At 46.5% G+C, this 20,763-nt stretch overlaps 2 protein-coding genes and 1 long non-coding RNA gene across 3 annotated transcripts in view; 2 read left to right on the forward strand and 1 right to left on the reverse strand.

Moving 5' to 3' along the window:
• LOC109548572 (uncharacterized) overlaps positions 1-2,073 on the forward strand; it is a 38,561-nt gene extending 36,488 nt beyond the window's left edge. The window contains exon 4 of the long non-coding RNA XR_002174692.3: positions 1,713-2,073. This is a non-coding gene — a long non-coding RNA (uncharacterized lncRNA). The remainder of the gene's footprint in view (positions 1-1,712) is intronic.
• Positions 2,074-7,204: 5,131 nt separating this feature from the next.
• On the reverse strand, positions 7,205-7,881 carry LOC109548569 (thymosin beta-4-like). The gene is given in 2 exon segments (XM_033863098.2): positions 7,205-7,615; positions 7,617-7,881. Coding segments are annotated over 2 exon segments (222 nt in total). The 5' UTR covers positions 7,694-7,881; the 3' UTR covers positions 7,205-7,470.
• A 6,851-nt stretch (positions 7,882-14,732) lies between these two features.
• The window catches only part of NFE2L3 (NFE2 like bZIP transcription factor 3), a 31,153-nt gene continuing 25,122 nt past the window's right edge, over positions 14,733-20,763 (forward strand). The window contains exon 1 of the mRNA XM_019926629.3: positions 14,733-15,525. Within this exon, the coding sequence (XP_019782188.2) occupies positions 14,953-15,525 (573 nt within the window). The 5' untranslated portion in view covers positions 14,733-14,952. The remainder of the gene's footprint in view (positions 15,526-20,763) is intronic.

A 20,763-nucleotide genomic window follows, 5' to 3' on the forward strand; every position in this document is an offset into this window, starting at 1 on the left:
TATTGTGAAAATGACTATACTACCCAAAGCAATCTACAGATTCAATGCAATCCCTATCAAATTACCAATGGCATTTTTTACAGAAATAGAACAAAAAAACTTAAAATTTGTATGGAGACACAAAAGACCCTAAATAGCCAAAGCAGTCTTGAGGGAAAAAAAAACAGAGCTGGAGGAATCAGACTCCCTGACTTCAGACTATAGTACAAAGCTACAGTAATCAAGACAATATGGTATTGGCACAAAAACAGAAACATAGATCAATGGAACAAGATAGAAAGCCCAGAGGTAAAACCACATACCTTTGGTCAAGTAATCTATGACAAAGGAGGCAAGGATATACAATGGAGAAAAGACAGTCTCTTCAATAAGTGGTGCTGGGAAAACTGGACAGCTACATGTAGAAGAATGAAATTAGAACACTCCCTAACACCATACACAAAAAGAAACTGAAAATGGATTAGAGACCTAAATGTAAGACCGGACACTATAAGACTCTTAGAGGAAAACATAGGAAGAACACTCTTTGACATAAATCACAGCAAGATCTTTTTTGATCCACCTCCTAGAGTAATGGAAATAAAAACAAAAATAAACAAATGGGACCTAATGAAACTTCAAAGCTTTTGCACAGCAAAGGAAACCATAAACAAGACGAAAAGACAACCTTCAGAATGGGAGAAAATATTTGCAAACGAATCAATGGACAAAGGATTAATTTCCAAAGTATATAAACAGCTCATGCAGCTCAATATTCAAAAAACAAACAACCCAATCCAAAAATGGGCAAAAGACCTAAACAGACATTTCTCCAAAGAAGACATACAGATGGCCAAGAAGCACATGAAAAGCTGCTCAATATCACTAATTATTAGAGAAATGCAAATCAAAACTACAATGAGTATCATCTCACACCAGTTAGAATGGGCTTCATCAGAAAATCTATAAACAACAAATGCTGGAGAGGGTGTGGAGAAAAGGGAACCCTCTTGTACTGTTGGTGGGAATGTAAATTCATACAGCCACTATGGAGAACAGTATGGAGGTTCCTTAAAAAACTAAAAATAGAATTACCATATGATCCAGCAATCCCACTACTGGGCATATACCCTGAGAAAACCACAATTCAAAAAGACACATGCACCCCAATGTTCATTGCAGCACTATTTACAATAGCCAGGTCATGGAGGCAACCTAAATGCCCATTGACAAACAAATGGATAAAGAAGATGTGGTACATATATACAATGGAATATTACTAGCCATAAAAAGGAATGAAATTGGGTCATTTGTTGAGACGTGGATGGATCTAGATAGAGACTGTCATACAGAGTGAAGTAAGTCAGAAAGAGAAAAACAAATATCATATATTAATGCATATCTGTGCAACCTAGAAAAATGGTACAGATGAACCGGTTTGCAGGGCAGAAATAGAGACAGATGTAGAGAACAAACGTATGGACACCAAGGGGGGAAAGCGGCGGGGGTTGGGGGTGGGGGGATGAATTGGGAGATTGGGATTGACATGTATACACTGATGTGTGTAAAATTGATGACTAATAACAACCTGCTGTATATAAAAAAAAGGTGCTAATAGGGAAGGACTCTAAGACACATCAATAAGTAAGAAAAATACGGTGTAGAATGGAGAGTTATGCTGCATTTGCATAAAAAGTAAGAATGATTTTTCTGCTTTTTGAAAAAAAAAAAAGAATTCGCCTGCCAATGCAGGGGACACGGGTTCAATCCCTGATCCGGGAAGATCCCACATGCCGCGGAACAACTAAGCCCGTGCGCCACAACTACTGAGCCTGCGCTCTAGAGCCCACAAGCCACAAGTACTGAGCCCACATGCCACAACTACTGAAGCCCACACCCCTAGAGCCCGTGCTCCGCAAGAAGAGAAGCCACTGCAATGAGAAGCCCACACACTGCCACGAAGAGTGGCCTCCGCTCGCTGCAACTAGAGAAAGCCCGTGCGCAGCAACAAAGACCGAACGCAACCAAAAATAAATAAATAAATTTTAAAAAAGAAAGAAAGAAAATAAATTGCCAAGCAGCAGATGAAAAGAACCTAGTCTTGGACATGAGGTAATTTTCTAATCATCAATCCTCTTTGTAAATGTAGGATGTTAAAATTGGACCTAAAGTTTGTAAGATCAGGATTTTTCAATATTAATGAGGTTTTTTCTTCCAGTTTTATTGAGATGTAAGTGACATACAGCACTTATACAGATAAGCTTAAGATACGTAGCATAATGATTTGATTTACTTACATGGTGAAGTGATTATCACAATATGTTTAGTAAACATCTCATATGAATACAAAATTAAAGAAATAGAAAAAAATTTTTTCCTTGTGATGAGAACTCGTAGGCTTTACTCTCTTAACAACTTTCATCTATAACACACAGCAGTGCTCATTATGTTGATCATGTGGTACATTACATCCCTAGTGCTTATTTATCTTGTAACTGGAAGTTTGTACCTTTTGACCATCTTCCTCCAATTTCTCCTCCCCTCACCCCGGCCACTGGTAGCCACAAATCTGATCTGTCAGATCAGGACTTCTATCCTTTGTACCATATTTTAGGCTAAAAATTATCATTCTCATAATGCAGAATGGAGGTTAGTTACCTTTAGAGTCAAGAAAAGTAAAAACAAAAGCTAGAATTTTCAGTACTTACTGTGCACAGTGTTTGAAGTGTCTTACATGTATTAATTTCCTGTTCACAATCTTCTGTTGGCTTCCCATCCCACTCAGAGTAAAATACAGAATCTTCACCATGCTATCACGTCCAGCGTGAGCTGGCACCGGATACTGCTCTCCCTTCCTCCGCATGGCCTCCCCTTATTCCTTGAACACAGTTGGGGCTCTTCTGCCTCAGGGCCTTTGACCTTGCTATTCTCACTAGCTGGGTTATGCCTTTCCCCACTGAACTGCCTGGTGCTCTCCCTCACCTCCTGCAGGTCAGACTTTCCATGTCTCCCTCCTTATGTAACACGGGTGTGTGCACCGTACACCCATCATCACTCTCCTCCCCTTCAACCCTTTTTCCCTGCTTTATTTATTTATTTTTGTATCACCCTCTGATAAATTATTTATTGTCTGTCTGCCCCCAGTGGATTACAGACTCCATTAAACCTGGCGCTTTGTTTTATTCACAGAAACATGTTCTCAGAACAATGCCTGACGCATAGTAATGTTCACTAAGTATTTATTGAATGAATGCATAAATTTAGTCCATATAAAAAGCCATTAGAGAAACATACCCATGTATCTTTGGGGGCTGAAATATATGTTTCCATAGTGGCCAAGACCCTCTGGTTTAGCTGGATCTAGTTAACCTGGGCCAAGATGTCCAAGATGCAGAGCAGTGTGGGAAGATCTGCCCTCCTGGTTCATTCCAGCCTACAGCAGGGACAGCTAGAGGAGGTGGCCTACAGCCCTCTTGGGGCTGGGATGACTGCTCTTTTCCTGAGAAGAATGAGATTAGGTGAAGGTCCCACTGAGGGCTGGCAGCATCTGCTGGAAATAAACTTGGAAGAAGTGACATAGCTGGATAAAGTGGGGAATCATAAGAATGTTATGGAATGTTCGAGGTTCCCAAATAAATGTGTTCTCAGGGGAGAGCTGGACACTACACAGATGGACTGAAATTCTAAGGGGCAAACATCCCACTGAGCAGTGCTCTGGAGGAGGACTGGGCCCTGAAAGCCGTCGAATGTATTTTGAAGAATTTCACTCCAACCTGAGATGATCTCTTCAATTATTCTTCAGGTTGCTGTTCAAAGGAATCTGGGTTTTCTCCAAAGGAAGCCAGGTGACCAGGTTTCCTTTGGAACCCGAGTCAGGCAACTAACCATACTTCAGAAGCTGGACTCTGTGTCTTATGCCTCCACCCTAAAACTGCAACAGAACTGAGCTTCCATATATCGTAGAACAAAGTAGGGAGCTTATCTGCTTAAGAAGCAGCATGGTTGAAATAATGAGACTCTGAGAAGGAAGCTGTGTCTCATCTTACCAGCTGCTTACTTCCTGAAAAGCTGTACAAGAAAATAACATGTTCATGACCGGAATGTTTAAGTCAGCTAGGTGATCGTGCTGATTAAAAGATTCCTATGGGAAATATTTTGGTAAAGTAAATAATCCTTAGTTTATAGATTCAAAACTGAAACACATTTCTAAACTTCCCGTTTTCACACAGCAAAGTCTCTCTTTATCGGCCTGTTTCACCTCTGAAAGCCACCTTGCTGAATTTCAGTATCAGTTATGCCAAATAACCATCTCTTGGCTGTGAAAGGATTTTCCTGCAGCCTCTCAAAGACAAGGACAGATGGCGTTCCATTGGGGGTAGTCCCAGCTCTTTGTTTTAGCAAATATTGACACTTCTGTAGGAAACAGATCCAGATACTGTTTCTTCCTAACTCATTCTGGCAGTTCTGAAGGTTTGGAGATATTTAGTGCAACGGAATTGGGAAAGTGCACTTACCACTGAATTAAGAAAGACATACATCAGGGTGAGTCATGTTCATGGTTAATTGATGCTTGTAAGAGTCACAAAGTAGTAAATAACACACTGTGATCACAAAGCACTTTCAAACAGAAATAAGACAGAAAGGGAGAAAGGAGACAACTGAAGGAAAATGCACTCCAAAAAAATTCCAGTTACTGTATGAAACTCTTTTTTTTTAAGATCCTTTCTAATCTAGATGTTAGTAACAGCAAGGTTATGATAGTTTTATTCAGAAAATTAGGGAATATTTACTGTAACTCAAAATTCGGATATATTGATGAAAAGGACTGAAAGTCATCATACATGGTCCTTTCGGGAGAGTAATTGGCAGACTATATCTAACTCCTCTAAAAGTTTATATTCTTTCACTCAAAAATTTGGGGGAATTCATGCTATAGAAATAATCAGATATGTGCCCAAAATTAGGTCTAAAAGAAGTTTATTGTAAAATTGTTTATAATAGTGAAAATATATGACAACAACCTAAAATTTATCAGTAGTAAACTCTAACTAAATCAAGGCACATCTGTGTTCTGGGATATTTTGCAGCTTATAAAGATGACAGTGTGGAACTGTATTTGCTTATAGTGGTTTTTAAAAAGCAGTTACAAAAACAATTTGTTACAAAAACAAATTATTTTTATAAAAATTGTTATATAACTTACATATGGTATTATATAAATTATAAAAATTATTTTAATAAAAATAATATAAATACAGGTGTGTATACTATGTTGGGTGGGGAAATTCTAGGTGATTTCAAGTTCCTATTTCCTTTCTCTCTTATCTGTTGGTGTTGTTTTACAAGGAGCACATATTACTTCTATCATCAGGAGGAAAACTGAAAGTTATTTCAAGTTTGTAGGAAGGAGGTCACAGATAAGTTTTTATCAACTTCTCTTACAAAAGCCTGATGCAGTGTTTTGCTGGGGCCTCCCAGCAGGTGAGAGGTGGGGGACAGGACAAGAGTCAGTGCAGATGGAGCCTTGAAGGTAAGACACAAGGATGAGGCCCAAGGTTCAGGTGGTTTCCAAGACGAGCCACCCACCCATCTGCCCTTCCCTGAACAGGCCTCCTGAGTGCTAATGTCGTAACTCCTGTTTCAGCGACGCTCCTTCCTCTATCCTGCCTCTGAGGTTGCCATGAACGTGACAGTACCCAGAGTATCCCAGTCTTTACGCAGGGACAAAAATCATTCTTCTATAATAAGAAGAACAAAACAAAAAGAGAAGGAAAATTGTAAAATTATGTGTATTCCATTCCTAGAAATGCCCTAACAAATGACACAAAAACCTGGTGGCTTAAAACAACAGAAATGTGTTCTTTCACAGATCCAGGGACCTGGAAGTCTGAAATCAAACCGCAGGCAGGCTGTGCTGCCTCTGAAGGCTCAAGGGGAGAATCTTTCCTGCCTTCTTCCAGCTTCTGGTGGCTTGTTCAGCATTAACTCCAATCTCTGCCTCTGTCTTCGCATCACCTCCTTCTCTATAGGTGTGTGTGTCCTTGTCTGTCTCTTAAAAGGACACTCACATTCAGGGCTCATCCTAATTCAGTATGATGTCACCTCAATCCTTACCTTAGTTACATCTGCAAAGACCCTATTTCCAAAAAAGGTCACAGTCTGAGGTTTTGTGTGGTGACATGAAATCAGGGGGGTCTATCCAACCTACTACAATATCATAGACAACATTTGGTCAGCAAGCAGAAACTATGACTAGTATATACCTTTTTAAAAGGTGGGCGAAGGCAGGCAGAGGTTGGCAGGGGCTCAGAAGCAGATCTAGATGGCCCAGGAAGCCCCGCCTTCTGTTCTTGCATCAATAGTTTGGCAATCAGAAGGCTGCTGCTGAGTTAAGATCAGATAGAGATTCCAGAATTCAGGAAGATAAAACTAGGAATTAGAGAAAACCAGCAGGCACAAAGAAACAGTTAGGCAGGAACTGGTTAATGATGTGAATCAGTAAAGAGAACATTATAGCTGCTATCAAAACTACAAATATGCTTAAGGGAGATGATTAAGCAAATGAGAGAGTTCAGGTGCTAAACGAAACCTCCGTTAGGTAATTTTTAAAAACCGTCAACCTTATGGAATAATGATCAGGGTCACTGGCCTCAAAACGAGTTTCTTATAGCAAAGGAGCAATACATCAGTCCTCTGTAAACTGTACCTATATTAATTCTCAATGGTGGTTGCTTGGGTTTTCTACTTTGTGAATGATCAGTGACTTGCCCCACAACCCAACTTATGTGCTGCTTCCCTATCATCAAATAGTGTAAAGTTGGAGAGTGAAGATCAGTTGGAGTGTTAGACTTTCAGAATGTCATCAGACGGGGCATGTGCAAAAAAAGTAAGGAAGATGCATCACAAAGATGCAAACTTGTCAGAGAGAGATGCCTTTCAGATTCTTCTTCTAGTTGGAGATGGTTAAGAGTGGAGTGTATTGTCTTTTGCTTTCTTTTCTAAAGTTGTGCGGTGGTGCTTTAGGTCTGATAGCCTCATAGTTAAGTGAGAACTCAGACCTGGTAGTAATTTTTTTTTCAGGTTTTAAAACTTTTTATTTGCATATTTTAAAAAATTGTGCGTTCCACTAATTAAAATCGTTTGCACAACAACAAATGGCACTCTGATTAAACTGCATTTTACAGCCCTCAGGACACTGTGGACCAGCTTGCGCTTTACTCCAGATTTCACTGTCGTCCCACCCAGCCTCCTCCTTCACCAACATGCAAGTTCTTTTCCTTCCCTGCCAGCCAGAAAGGCGGGCGGAAGGGAGAGGCAGGCGCGGCCTTTGTTGTTAGTAGTTCTCCATTCTTTGATGTGAAAAGGGGCAGCACAGTCATTTAAACTTGATCCAACCTATTTGCATCTTACCAAGTTAAACAGCTGAAAGAAGTAAAATAAGGAGGCAATGCTTGTGGAATGTACAGTGCATATTGGCGGTGCACGCCTCATTTACGACTCACCTGCTTGCTTCTCCTGTTCAATCGTTTCTTTTGAAGGCAGTGGATTTTTCTCTTGCGTTTCTGTTTTCTTCAACTTCGACTTATTGAATTTCTCAGTCTCACCCATATCGGGTTTGTCAGACACGGCTGCAGAGGAAGCAGAGTGAGTTGCGAGCGAGTTGAAGTCCGGTCTGCGCGGTGGTCGCTGCCGAGTGCCTGAATTTAGTAGTCATCTAACATAGTCATCAGTGGTCACCAGGACTTTCAGGGACACTCAAGGTGAGAAGGGAACTTAGAAACCTGGCCAGTTCAAGTTCTGACTGTGCAGGTGAGAGGTGCAGCGTCCAGAGATATAGGTGCCCTTCCCAAAATGACTTGCTTGGGCCAAACCGGGATTAGACTGGGGAATCCCAAGCTCTCGCCACATACGTACCATCGGCTTTGACCATTCTCATCAGGCATCATTTCTGTTTTCTTTTAAATTTTATTTTATTGAAGTATAGTTGATTTACAATGTTGTGTTAATTTCTGCTATACGGCAAAGTGATTCATACGTATATATACATTCTTTTTCATATTCTTTTCCATGATGGTTTGTCACAGGATATTGAATGTAGTTCCCTGTGCTATACAGTAGGACCTTGTTGTTTATCCATTCTATATATAATATTGATAGTTTGCATCTGCTAACCCCAAACCCCCTCCCCCTTGGCAACCAAAAGTCTGTTCTCTATGTCTGTGAGTCTGTTTCTGTTTCGTAGATAAGTTCATTTGTGTCATATTTTAGGTTCCACATATAAGCGATATCATATAATATTTGTCTTCCTCTGTCTGACTTACTTCACTTAGTATGATAATCTCTAGGTCCATCCATGTTGTTTCAGTCAGCATTTCTTAAACACTCAGACTGTCAGTGTAAAGTGCTGCTCTGCCTTGAACAAGCCATTCTAGTGTTGCGTTTGTGTGCTAATTGCCTATGAGTGGCTAAAATAATATTTTTAGTCAAAAAGAGCTAGATACCCAGTAGTGCTGAGTAAATGGCTTCTGAATGAATAGAATGCAAAATAAGACCAAGGGACAGATGTGGCAAAGACAGGTATCCACCCTTTCCCTTTGGTCTTGGGAGGACAGTTAGGCCCACCTCCCAAGCCTCCATTGCACTTAGGTGAGGCCACATGGCCAAGTTCTGACCAATGGCATGTGAGCGGAAGTCATGGGGGCCACTTCTGGGTTTGGCCCATAAAATCCTCCTCTGCTTGCTCTTTACTCTCTTTCTCCATATGCCAGCTGAATGGAGAGGATGCTGAGGACCCAGAGGAGGACAGAGCCACATAAGAAGAGGGCCTGTGTCCTCAAATGACCCCAGAGAGCACAGACTCCCCTTATCCTAAACCCTCTTCTGGACTGTGAAATAAGAAAGTAAACTTTCATTGGGTTAAGCCACTGAGTCTGGGAGTTGTTTATTATAGTGGTTCGCCACACTGACTAGGTTTGTGGTTAAACAGAACAGGCCCACGATAGCTTAGGGGTCCAGCATTCTGGATGTGATAGACAGGACGAGGGTTGGCAATGGCAGTTCCCCTTTGCTCCCAAATGTCTCTACTGCAAACTTGTTGTAGATTTCTCATTCCCTGCCGACCGGCCTCACTCCAATGTCCCCTAGACCTCTCTTCTTAATTTCCTTTCTGTCCCTGCAATCCCCTTACACACACACACACACACACACACACACACACCACACACACACACACACACACACACACACACACACACACACACACACACACACACACACACAGCAACTGCAGACTTTGGAACCTTGACCTGAATGTAAGAATTCACACCATAGAGACTAGGTGGCGGGCAGCAAAGCTATTTAGCTTGTGAGTTCCCTGGCACAGGCCTGGTCTTAAACATACTTCTCACATGAGGAGTCTTATGCCTCCAGATCAGTGGCATGCATTTCACCCTGTGCACATCCTGCTTCCCTAATAAGACTGTAAGCGCTTGTCTTACATGTCTTTGTATCCCAATGACTGTCACCAAACGGGTGCCTGCTTTGTCACTGACGGTAATTGAGGCTGACGTGGATCCAGAGGAGTGAAAACTGCAGGGATCACCGAACCGCACAGGCTGCTCTAAATCCAGAGATGGTTATTTTTGTGTAAAAGATCAAGAAGGTGGAGCATCGTACGGAGAGACAAAACCAATATTTCAACTCCCCTGAAACTCTGCAGAGAAGATAAACTGCGAGCAGATTTTACACTTTCAAAAGCTGTGGGAAGAATGCAGTGATTGAGGAAGGGCATTCTCTCCTGCAGGAGCAGGAGGTTGAGTCATGAATAAACAAGCCAGACAGCACAGAGGAGGTGTGAACTGCAGTGGAAAGTGGAGAGATTGCGCATTTGAATTCTGACTCTGCCATTTACCGCCGGCATGTCTGTGGGCACAGGGTATCATGACGCTGAACCTCAGTGTCCTTATCTAGATAATACAAAATGGAGGTAATACGTACTTCATAGAGTTGCTGTGACTAGTAGATGAGATTGTGCCTGGAAAGGTCCCAGCACAGAGCAGGGTTCAGTATGTCGCAGCTCCTCCAATGAATGCCATGTGTGAACACACAGATGGTGAGCATCACCATCCCAAAGTCCAGAGCAACTTTCAGAAGATTATAGACTGATAAGAGAATGAGGATAAACTCTTCCTCTTCACGAAGTATCAGTTGATTCATCATCACCAAGACTGTTAGATATTAGATCGCAAATTAGGCCATTCATGAACCTATTTTGCAGAAGCCTTTGGCAAAATGTCTCAACAGTTGCAGAGTCATTTAAATTCTAGTGACTGTGCCTGTTTTGAAACTAGCTATGCTTAATTCTTCCTCCTAGATAATATGACTTATATCTTAATTTATGTCTTAGATTTTTAATATGCTATTAATCCTGGAATTTTTTTTTTTGCTTAACCCTGGAATTTCTACCACGAATTTAAATTTCTTATAGCTAATATTAGCAGAAACTTTCTAAAAGAAGGATGCCAATGTTCAGACCTGTTTTCTTTCTTGCTTATTTTGTTTTGTTTTTATTTTTTGTGGTACGCGGGCCTCTCACTGTTGTGGCCTCTCCCATTGCGGAGCACAGGCTCCGGACGCGCAGGCTCAGTGGCCATGGCTCACGGGCCCAGCCGCTCCGCGGCATGTGGGATCTTCCCAGACCAGGACATGAACCCGTGTCCCCTGCATCGGCAGGTGGACTCTCAACCACTGCGCCACCAGGGAAGCTCCTCTTGCTTATTTTGGATAGATAAAAGCAATTGCCATGGGAGAAGATGCTGATGCTTGTGGTCACCTCACACCAGCTGACAGTGCCAGTGTTTTAGTGATATCTTTCATGCCAAGTTACAATCTTATATTTATAGGGGTAAGCCAGATTATTGCATGAAGGACCCAGAATGTACTACTGTAATGTTACTTCACAGTTATAACTGATTCATGGAGAATGTCACTAACCATACTACACAACTGCAGTTGCATTTTTAGTTTTTCCTTCCACTTGTCTGATGTCCACTTCTGACACAGGTTGTTAGTTAACTAGGCTGTGTAACAAATTAACTCCACAACTTATTGGCTTGAAACATTTCTTATCTTAGAGTCATTTCTGGGTCAGGAATCCGTGTGCAGCTTAGGTACATCCTTTGGCTTGGGTCTTTCACAAGGCTGCGATCAAGGAGTTGGCTAGGGCTACCATCATCTCAAACCTCAGCCAGGGGAGGATCTGCTTTAAGCTCGCTCAGATGGCTGCGGCAGGCCTCAGGTTCTCACTGGCTGTCGGCTGAAGACACCAGTGCCTTGCCACGTGAGCTCCTATATAGGGATCCTCACAGCATGGCAGCCCTCTCCAAGAGGGAGAGAGCAAGAGATGGAGAGAGAAGGTAGTGCTGTCTGAATGCTTTTATCCCCCCAAAACTCATGTGTTGACACCTACCCTCCAAGGTGATGGTATTACAAGGTGGGGCCTTTGGAAGGTGATTAGGTGATGAGTACAGAGCCATCATGAATGGGATAAGTGCCCTTAAGAAAGCAGCTGAGAAAGCTCCCTTGCCCCTTCCTCTCTGTGAGGATACAATCAGAAGCCAGCAGTCTACAACCCAGACAAGGGCTCTCACCAGAACCTAACCGTGCCGGCACCCTGACCTTGTACTTCCAGCCTTCAGAACTATAAGCAAATTTCTGCTGTTTGTAAGCCACACAGTTCTATGGTATTTTGTTATAGCAGCCCGACTAGGATAGTAAGCAAGACAGAAGACGCTGAGTCTTTTTGTAACCTAATCTTGGAAATGACATCCCATCACTTTTGCCATATTCTGTTTGTTAGAAGCAAGTCACCAGGTTCAGCCCACACTCGAGGAAAGGGGAGGACTAGAAGTCATCTTAGAACCTGCCTACCTCACAGGAATGCATTAAGTGCATCTCAAACTAATCCTGGTGAAGGACCAGCTTTTTTTCCCCAATTTGTTATAGGTCAGTACTTCCGTACAATTAAAAAAAAATTCATTTCTAGAAAAATTAAGTAACAAAAGTATACAAAAGCAAACCCACTGATCATGGGTTGGTTGTTACAACAATGTCAAATTACTATAAACATTTCTAAACACTCTCAATTCTATTACTCTCCTTATCTGAACCAGAAACAAACAGTTATGGACTGATCCCAGTTTTGGACTATCCCTTGAGTAGCACTGATTTAAGGATTTTAATAAACATAGATGACTTTTCAAGACTTTTACAAGGCAATGGTGGAGGTATTCTAGAAAAAAACAAAAAAGAAACCCCAACCAAACAAAAAAACCCATTCTCACTCCACTCTCTCTGCCTTCCTAAAAATGGGACCTTTTGTTATGTTGAAGGTCAAAGGTGTGTAGGACTGATGATGAGTCTCCTGTTTCATATTTGGCCTCAAGGTCCTTTCTGTGCCCCCCTTCTCACCAGTCCATAATCCACACATTTGAATTGAGCAGTCTGACAGATACTGTGATTATCAGCTCACATTTTAAAGGTGGAGGGTCAACCTCTATCGCCAACCACATTAGGAAGGAAGTTTGAAGGTCCTTCCTGTTCCTAGTCTATTAGGATCCCTCAAAACTCATCTCAAGTGTAAATGCCTCAATTCAACTGAAAAAAATATGTCTTGAGCTCCAACTGCGTGCAAGGTTCTAGGAGATACCACCTTAAAGAAGGTACCATCTCTGTTCTCACCTGGGTTACGGCACTTCCCGTATAGTCATTTATATCTCCAAAATATTTAGGCATTTGAGAACATTCTTTCCGTCCCTAATGAAATCATATCCTATCCTTCACAGTGTTAGGCAGCTCAGTGGGTCCTCAGTAAAAACTGAGGTAAATATCTGAATTCAGCAGACGTTAACCAAGCCCAGAACCTGAATCCCTGTCCAGGGACTAAATGCTGTGAACAGGGCTACTGTCCCAAATCTCACTAACCCTGCGAGTGTCTCTCTTCCAGCGTCTTCACCACCCCATAACCCCACCCCCAAGGCTTAAAGCGGAAGCGACTTTGAAGAAGTCTGCTTCAGCTCCCCTGGTTCTCATGGGGCAAACTGACATCTGGTGTGAAGTTCTCATTACAGTAGGCCCAAGACAGAGGAGAAAACCAGGTGGAGGAAGGGGCCTTTAGAAACAAGTCTTGGGTCTTCCCTGGTGGCGCGGTGGTTGGGAGTCCGCCTGCCGATGCAGGGGGCACGGGTTGGTGCCCCGGGAGGATCCCACATGCCGCGGAGCGGCTGGGCCCGTGAGCCATGGCCGCTGAGCCTGCGCGTCCAGAGCCTGTGCTCCGCAACGGGAGAGGCCACAACAGCGAGAGGCCCGCGTACCGCAAAAAAACCCAAAAAACAAAAAACAAATCTTGCTCAACTTCTTACACAACTGCCAACCCTCAGGTAGGCATCACCACCTTCTGCCTCTCTGCCCTCCCCACCCCGCCCCGGAAGGAAATGGGAGTTAGTAAAACCTACAATGGCAAGGCCCAGTGCTGGGTACCACGCGGGCACAAAGGTGAGCCAAACAGGTTTTTTGCCCTCAAGAATTCATAATGGGCAAATCAGAACAATTTCACCTACAATGCAAAGTGAAAAGTGCCAAGTGTTGCAATGTTGGCATATGGAGAAATCACTGTGGGAGAACAGATGGGGGAAGAGAATCACAAATGGTGAAAATTCAGAGGATGTTATCTTTGGGTTAAGCCTTGGAGGATAGGTAGTACAAATAATGGGTAACACTCAGAGACTGCTTCCTACCTACCAGGTACTGTGGTTGGTGGTATACATACAGCTCATTTGGGGCTCACAACAGGTGTGCTGAGGGGGTGCTCTTATTAGTCCCATTTCACAATGAGGAAACTGAGGCACAGAGAGTGACCAATTTGTCCAAGGTTCCAGGCTAGTAAGAAATGGAGGGGGCTTTGAAGTCATGCACGATAACTCTAGCGCTGGTGCTCTTAACCGTCACTTCAGGAGCAAAGGAGACCATGAGGGAAGGCATAGCCTCATGCAGGGGTAGCCCAGGACACAGGGAGGAGTCTGTGAGGCTGGAGCACAGGGTCGGGAGTTGGGAGAGGCGGGAGGGAACGGAGAGCAGTGCTGTTTGATCCTTACGGTAGCAGTGGAATCTATATGTCAAATTCTGGGCTTTACATCTAATATTTCCTCTGACTTCACCACATCCCTATTGGACAGGTACTACTATCCCCATTTTACAGATAAGAGAACTGAGGCACAGAGAAGTAACTTATTCACGGTCACACGACTGGTAGTGGCGCTGGGATGTGAACCCACTGTGCCAGCTCAGTGTTCTCGTGTGGGTGGAAGCCCTTTGCATGCTGCCCAGTGCCTCGACTCCCCCGCTCCTCGCCCCCCCCCCCCGCCCCCAGTCTACACATCTGGTCCATTCCCACCCACCTTTACCGCGGACCCCCTACTCCCACCCCGCGCACTCAGCCACAACCGCCCAGCCCACGGCCACAGGGTTGGGGGCCACTTGGCGCTCAGAACAACTTCTGCTCCCAGAAAGCTTTGCGTTCCCCCCAAATAAAGAGCCTTTGAGCCCGGGAGCCCCGCCCCACGCAGGCCTGGGGCGGCAGTGGGCGTGTCCCCGGCGGCGGCGCCCGCGGCCCGGGGCGGGGCCTGGTTGCAGCGCGCGGCTGCGGGGCAGCGGGGCGGCTAAGCTGGCCAGCTCTGCGCGTAGGTAGCTCCTCCTCCTCCGCCTCTCCCGAGCCGCAGGCACCTGGGCGGCTGCGGTGGAACTGTTTTTGTGCCCGGCTCCGGGGGCCCGCGACGGCCGCTGCACGCCCGGGTCCATTGTTTCTGTCTCTTCCGGGCAGGTGCCGGCGGCGCGCAGGGGCCGCACGTGCCCAAGCGGCGGCCGGCGCGCAGGGACCCGCGGGCGCCGGCAGGGGCGTCCCCGGGCGCGCGGCGGGGGATGAAGTACCTGAAGCCGTGGTGGTCGGACGGCGGCAGCCTCCTGCACCTCACCATCCTGCTTAGCTTGGCGGGGCTTCGCCTGGACCTGGACCTCTACCTGCTGCTCCCGCCGCGGACCCTGCTCGGAGATGAGCTTCTGCTCTCGGGCGGCCCGACGAGCCCTGCCTACGCGCTCAGCCCCTTCCCGGCCTCAGGAGGGTGGAGGCGCGCCGAGCTCCTGCACCCTAAGGGCCGGGAGCGGGACCCCGTGGCGCCGCCGGAGAGCCAGCTGCTCCGGGAGGTGCGCGCGCTGGGGGTCCCCTTCATTCCCTGCACCCGAGTGGACGCGTGGCTGGTGCACAGCGTGGCTGCCGGGGACGCCGACGGGGCCCACGCGCTGCTCGGCGCCGCCGCCGCCGCCTCTTCGGCCGGAGGAGTGGGCGCCGGCGTGAACGGCGTTAGCCAGGCTGCGCCGGGTAGCGGCGGGAATCCCAGAGCGGCTCCAAGTAGCCCCTTGGCCGCCGGGGAGGAGGAGAAGGCTCCCGCGGAACCGACGGCTCAAGTGTCGGACGCCGGCGGACACGCGAGCGAGGTAACAGGAGAGCGGGACGCGAGCGGGGTGTTGGGGGACCTGGCCGGGAGCCCTGGAGGGTAGCGAGGGACCTGGGGGGGGCACCCCTGCGTTCTTCCACCCTCCACCCCCGGGGGACTGCGGGTTTGCGGACGACTGTGCGCCTCCCTTTTTTGTGAATCCGAACGAAGCCTCTTAGTGCTGTCGCTGTGGCTCTTAGGCTTTTGGGAATGAAGTGCGTGAAATCATCCGTTAGGTTTTAGAGAACACCTTTCAGCTGTGTTTGACGGTGATCAAGGGTAGTTCGGGGGTGGGGAGGGGAGACGGTATGCTGGAAATTTTCTGGCTCACTCTCTTCGTTCGGTACCTCGTGTAAGCTGAGATGTCTTTTTCTGGAACCGAAGGAGGCCTTGGCCCCCGGGAGGATGCACGTTTCTCTTAAGAACCATGCACCCGGCCCAACACGGTGGCCCCCTCTGGATTTTAACCCATTGCAGTTCGTGTTTTGATGCGTCCCTGGATTAAGCAGCTGTGGTGAGTGTCAGCTCCGAGGCTAGCACACAAACGGACCTGCTCGTACCTAACCATCCCCCACACCTAACAATCCTCCAGCCCCCGGAACTCGTGTAACCCCTTTTTAGCATAAAGAAAACAGGTACCCTGACAGTCACCTAGTGACTAACAAGTCCCCTTTGGTTTGTAGGTTCAAACCTTTCAGTGTAACTTTCTTTTAAAACCAAGTTCACTGAGATCTGTTGACTGAAGCATCTGGTGCTACCAATGGCCAGTTGGAGTCTAAAGACGCAGCACAGCAATTTCCACAAAATGGCCTTATCCACAGTTCCCTCAAAGGGGCCTTTTTCATTCACTCTTGGCCCAAACCTTAGTGTTAACAGTCGGTAGTGATCAACAAGGGTTCCTCGGACGTTGTTTTTTGTGGACTGCAATCTTATGCAAAATGGGAATTGGGGCCAGACTGGTTTGTTTGCTGCTCTTCAGAATTGCCCTGTTTGTGTAGGCAGTTGCCAGACGAGCTTCTCCACCCTCTCCTGGAGGGGTCATTGTGCCGAAGTGCTGGGTGATTCAGTGTTATGCAGATCTGATCCCTTCCTCTTCCTGGGGCCGGAACTAATGGCGAGGGGGTTGGTGAGAGTCTCGGTGGGCTCCTGTCTGTTCAGAACACCAGGAGGGAAAGATTCTTTCAGCTCACTCGTCCAGTCTCTCTCTACCCTGTGGGGTGGTCTCACCTGCATCCCCTGCCCCTGCAGGAGTGGTACGCACTGCACTGCTACCTTTCCCGATCCTGCGACATACATGGATGAAAGCCAGTGCGGGCTGCCGGCCCAGGTGGCACCCTGCGCTTATCACTGCTGAATGCCAGCCGGCCTGCAAAATGTGCGGTGAGGGAGATGAGGCTGTTCGCTCTTCAAGGACTTCCCTCCCCGGCCCAGCCTCTCCTGTGATACCTAGTTAGACCAGCAAGCCTGCTTTGGGGGAAGCTCTGAGGACCTAGGCCCAGCCAGACCTTGGATGCCCTGAGCCCAGATTTCCTGGGGGAGAGGGTGAGGTTCACGCTGGGCCATTCTTCTGGTGTTGCCTTCCCCAGCTGGCATGTGTGGACCTGCTGGACGTGGTAGCTGCTGGGATGACCTGATTTTGTTCATTCTGACGATGATCAGCTGTCGAGCATCTTACAGTTTTCGCAGCCAATTCACCTTTATTGGTAACACCTTTTACATGCCCTTATGAGGTCCACAGGCCAGGCATCCTTATATCCAATTCGTATTTAAGGAAAATAGAGGCCCACCGAGGTTGGGGGGCTTGGCTAAACCAACACAGTTAATGAGTGCCAGAAGTGGGTCTAGACCCTGAGCTTCCTGGCTCCCGGGCTGGCACATTAAGCATCTACGCTGTACTCAGGTTTTCCGTGCAAGCTTGCAGCTGGAATGGGCCAACGCGCCCCACTCCTGACCCCAGCACCACTGCTCTCCGATGCTGGATTGACTTTGAAAAGCAGATTGCACCATCCGTAATGCCAAAGTTACAGTTTGAAACCATGACTCTGGAGAACATGAGCTGAAAAAACAGCACTGGTTTTTGCAGTCAGCAAAGCTGCCTGTTGGGGCGTCACATAATAATCTGCCCTCATTATAGGTTACTTTAATCTCCCCTAGTCTCAGTGTTTCATCTGTTGAGTCGGAAAGTAATGCTTACCCTCAAGGGTGTGCCAGTGAAGTAGGAAAAGCACGTGTGAGGTGCCAGCCCGGTGCCTGGGATGTAATCGTTGTTCTTCTTTTGTTCCCATCCTCAACCCACCCTCCTTAACCTGTCCCCACTCACATTATTCCCTTTTGTCTTGTTTGTCTATATGTCTGGCTTGGTTGTTTGTTAGTTAAGGGGGTGGGGTGTGTTGGAGCCAGACTGCCTGGTTTGGGATCCCAGCTCTACCACACGTTGCTGTGTGACCTCGGGCCATTTCTTAAGCAGTCTGTGCTTCATTCGCACCTGCACAATGGGAATAATAATGGTGCCTACCACAGGGGGTTGTTGTGAGAATTAAACAATTCATTCCATGCAACAGGCTTAGAACTGCGCCTGTCCCATCTTAAATGCTCAATAAATGTTAACTTCGAAGAGTGAGTGCTGTGCCCCATAGGAACGTCATAGGTTTGTTTTGTTTTAAAATAGATAATTCTGGTGGCTTACATTTGAGCTGTAGGAGATTCCAGTTTTATAGTGTAACTTTCCATAATTTTTGTACATGTGCAAAAATATTTTGGAGTAGGGGATTTTCCAAGTATCAAAAGAAGTACTGCTTTGGTGTCACTTCTTAGTGGGGCTAATCATTAGCTGCAAACAGTACGTGGAATTCCCCAGGGTAGACAAGCTTCCCTTCTTAACCACAGCCATTCACTCCCAACCCGTGAAGCGCATGTTCTTCAAAGTCATGCATGGGTTCAACAAAGAAATGAACAGTTGTTGCGGAATCGTGTGTGTGAGCATATGTGAAGATGGGGTGACTGCTAAAAGCCAGTATCCGTATTTCAGAGAACTGTTGCCACTTTACAACTGAGAGGGGTTGTGGTCATCTTGATGTGGTTTCATGCCCTGGGACAGACCGGGGACCCTCTGCTGGGAGAGGGGTACAGCAGGACCTCAGATTTACTGTCCTTTGGACTTGGTGTCTTCAGGTCACAGGAAGAACCTGATACAGTCAATATTTGCTTCTAAAAGTAAAGGGAAGGGAAAGAAGGTCCTTGATGATAAAGTAAAAGTTGGTTTTTGTTTCAAAATCAAAGATAGTCCCTGATGCCCAGGCAATTGGAGATAGACGAAATATCAAACACTTGCCAGTTTTCAGCTCACAGCCATGGTACAGAGATAGTCTTATATGTAATTACATCCATTGCAGTACAAGGTTTCACAGTAGACTTTGTTTTACTTACTAAAATATGCAGTGAAGATGCACCTATGGTCGTCTTATTGGAAAGGATGGCATGGGTCACTGCATTAGTGTCCTAGGGCTGCTGCGACAAAGTACCACAAACCAGGTGGCTTAAACAACAAGAAATATATTGCCTCACGGTTCTGGGGGCAAAAAGTTGGAGATAAGGTCTCAGCAGGATTCCTTCGCTCCTAGCTTCTGGTAGTTTGCTGGCAATCTTTGGCAACCCTTGGTTTCTACTGCACCACCCCAGTCTCTGCCTTCTGCACGTGGCATTGTCCCTGTACGCATGTCTGTAGCCAGATTTCCCTCTTTATAGGACACCAGTCATATAGGATTAGGGGCCCACCCTACTCATCCTAACTAATCACGTCAGCAACGACCCAGTTTCCAAATAAGGTCACATTCTGGGGCACTGAGGGCTGTGACTTCAACATATGAATTTCAAGGGACTCAAGCCAATCTGTTATGCAGTCACCATCTCTCTTTCCTGGCACCTCTTGGGGTGTTCGGCTTGCTTATCAAGTATATACTCCAGTTGTTGAAAACGAAGTCAGCCGTCCTGGAAGCAGCTAGGCTATGCGTAGTGGCATTTGCAGAAGGACTTGGTATACGTTCATGAGGAAATCGGGGTTTTTTGCTGGCTTGATGTGCCACAACCCCCAGGAACCTTACTCCAGACTTCTTCCCAGTCAGCCCCCTTCACCCGAAGTGGTAGGTTACGGAGAGGTCATCTCTGCGGTGTATGAGTCTCCTCTTTGCTCCCCCTGCTTCTCAGCTCAACTCAGAATCTGCACCGGCGAGCAGACCCCGGCAGGCCGTTCTAGTGGTCAGTGTGCCGGGCCTGGAGTTAGACCAGCTTGGGTAGCTGTAGGTCTCAGCTCACCGCTGACTCGTTATAGGACCCAGAGCGCAGTTGTTGACCTCCCCGTGCCTTGGTTCTCATATCTGTAAAATGGGATGCAGGAGCTGTCGTGAGGGTTAAAAGAGATCACGCAGGTTCAGCAGGGTTGGTACGTGGTAAGCCCTCGATAATGTTAGCAGCTGCTGTCAATTCAGCGGGGCCTCTCTAATGCCCTTTCCCAACTTATTCCTCTGCGTTCCGTTGCCACGTGCAGGTTTCCAAAGCACGCCTTGGTCCTTACCATTTTCATCTGGGGAGCTTCCACTAGGTCCCCGTTACCTACCAATTTGATATTTTGTCATTCAAGGCTCCCCGTTTGGCCAGTGTGGCTCCCCGAGCTGAGCTCATCTCCCTCTGATCCTCCACCTGTAGCCTACTTTCCCGCTCTAACTTTCTCCCTTCCTTTTCCCCAGACAGCAGTGCTTTCCTGCCATTTACTTTGTTGCCTTTGCCCAGAATGCCTCCTTTCATTCCTCTCAAGTCTTTTACTGTTAAATTCTGACTTCTCTCCACTATCACCTCATCTACAAGCACTTCCTGTTCTTTCCTTTGAGCCCTATTGCACTTTGTGACATTTCTTCTGTGGGACTTGCATTCTCTACTTTGAACCGCAGTGTCTTGAGTGTGGAAACTGGATCTTTGCTTTTAACCTGCAAATGGCGCCCAGGGACGGGGTTGGGAGCACAGGCCAGTTCAGCCAGCGTCTGTTGAGCGCCCCTCATCCATCCTCCACGTTGGCTCTGCAGAACTTCCAAGATGCTGTGAGCTTGAATATGTCTTGGGACCTTCACGGCCAGAGTCCCAACCAGAAAGTAGGTCATATCCGAAATCCTGATGCGCCATCTGACCACTTAATGCCAATTTGAACGGATGGGGCAGTGGCAAGCAGACTTGCAGGTTGGCATCATAA

Source organism: Tursiops truncatus, chromosome 9, assembly GCF_011762595.2.
Source record: "Tursiops truncatus isolate mTurTru1 chromosome 9, mTurTru1.mat.Y, whole genome shotgun sequence".
NCBI lineage: Eukaryota > Metazoa > Chordata > Mammalia > Artiodactyla > Delphinidae > Tursiops > Tursiops truncatus.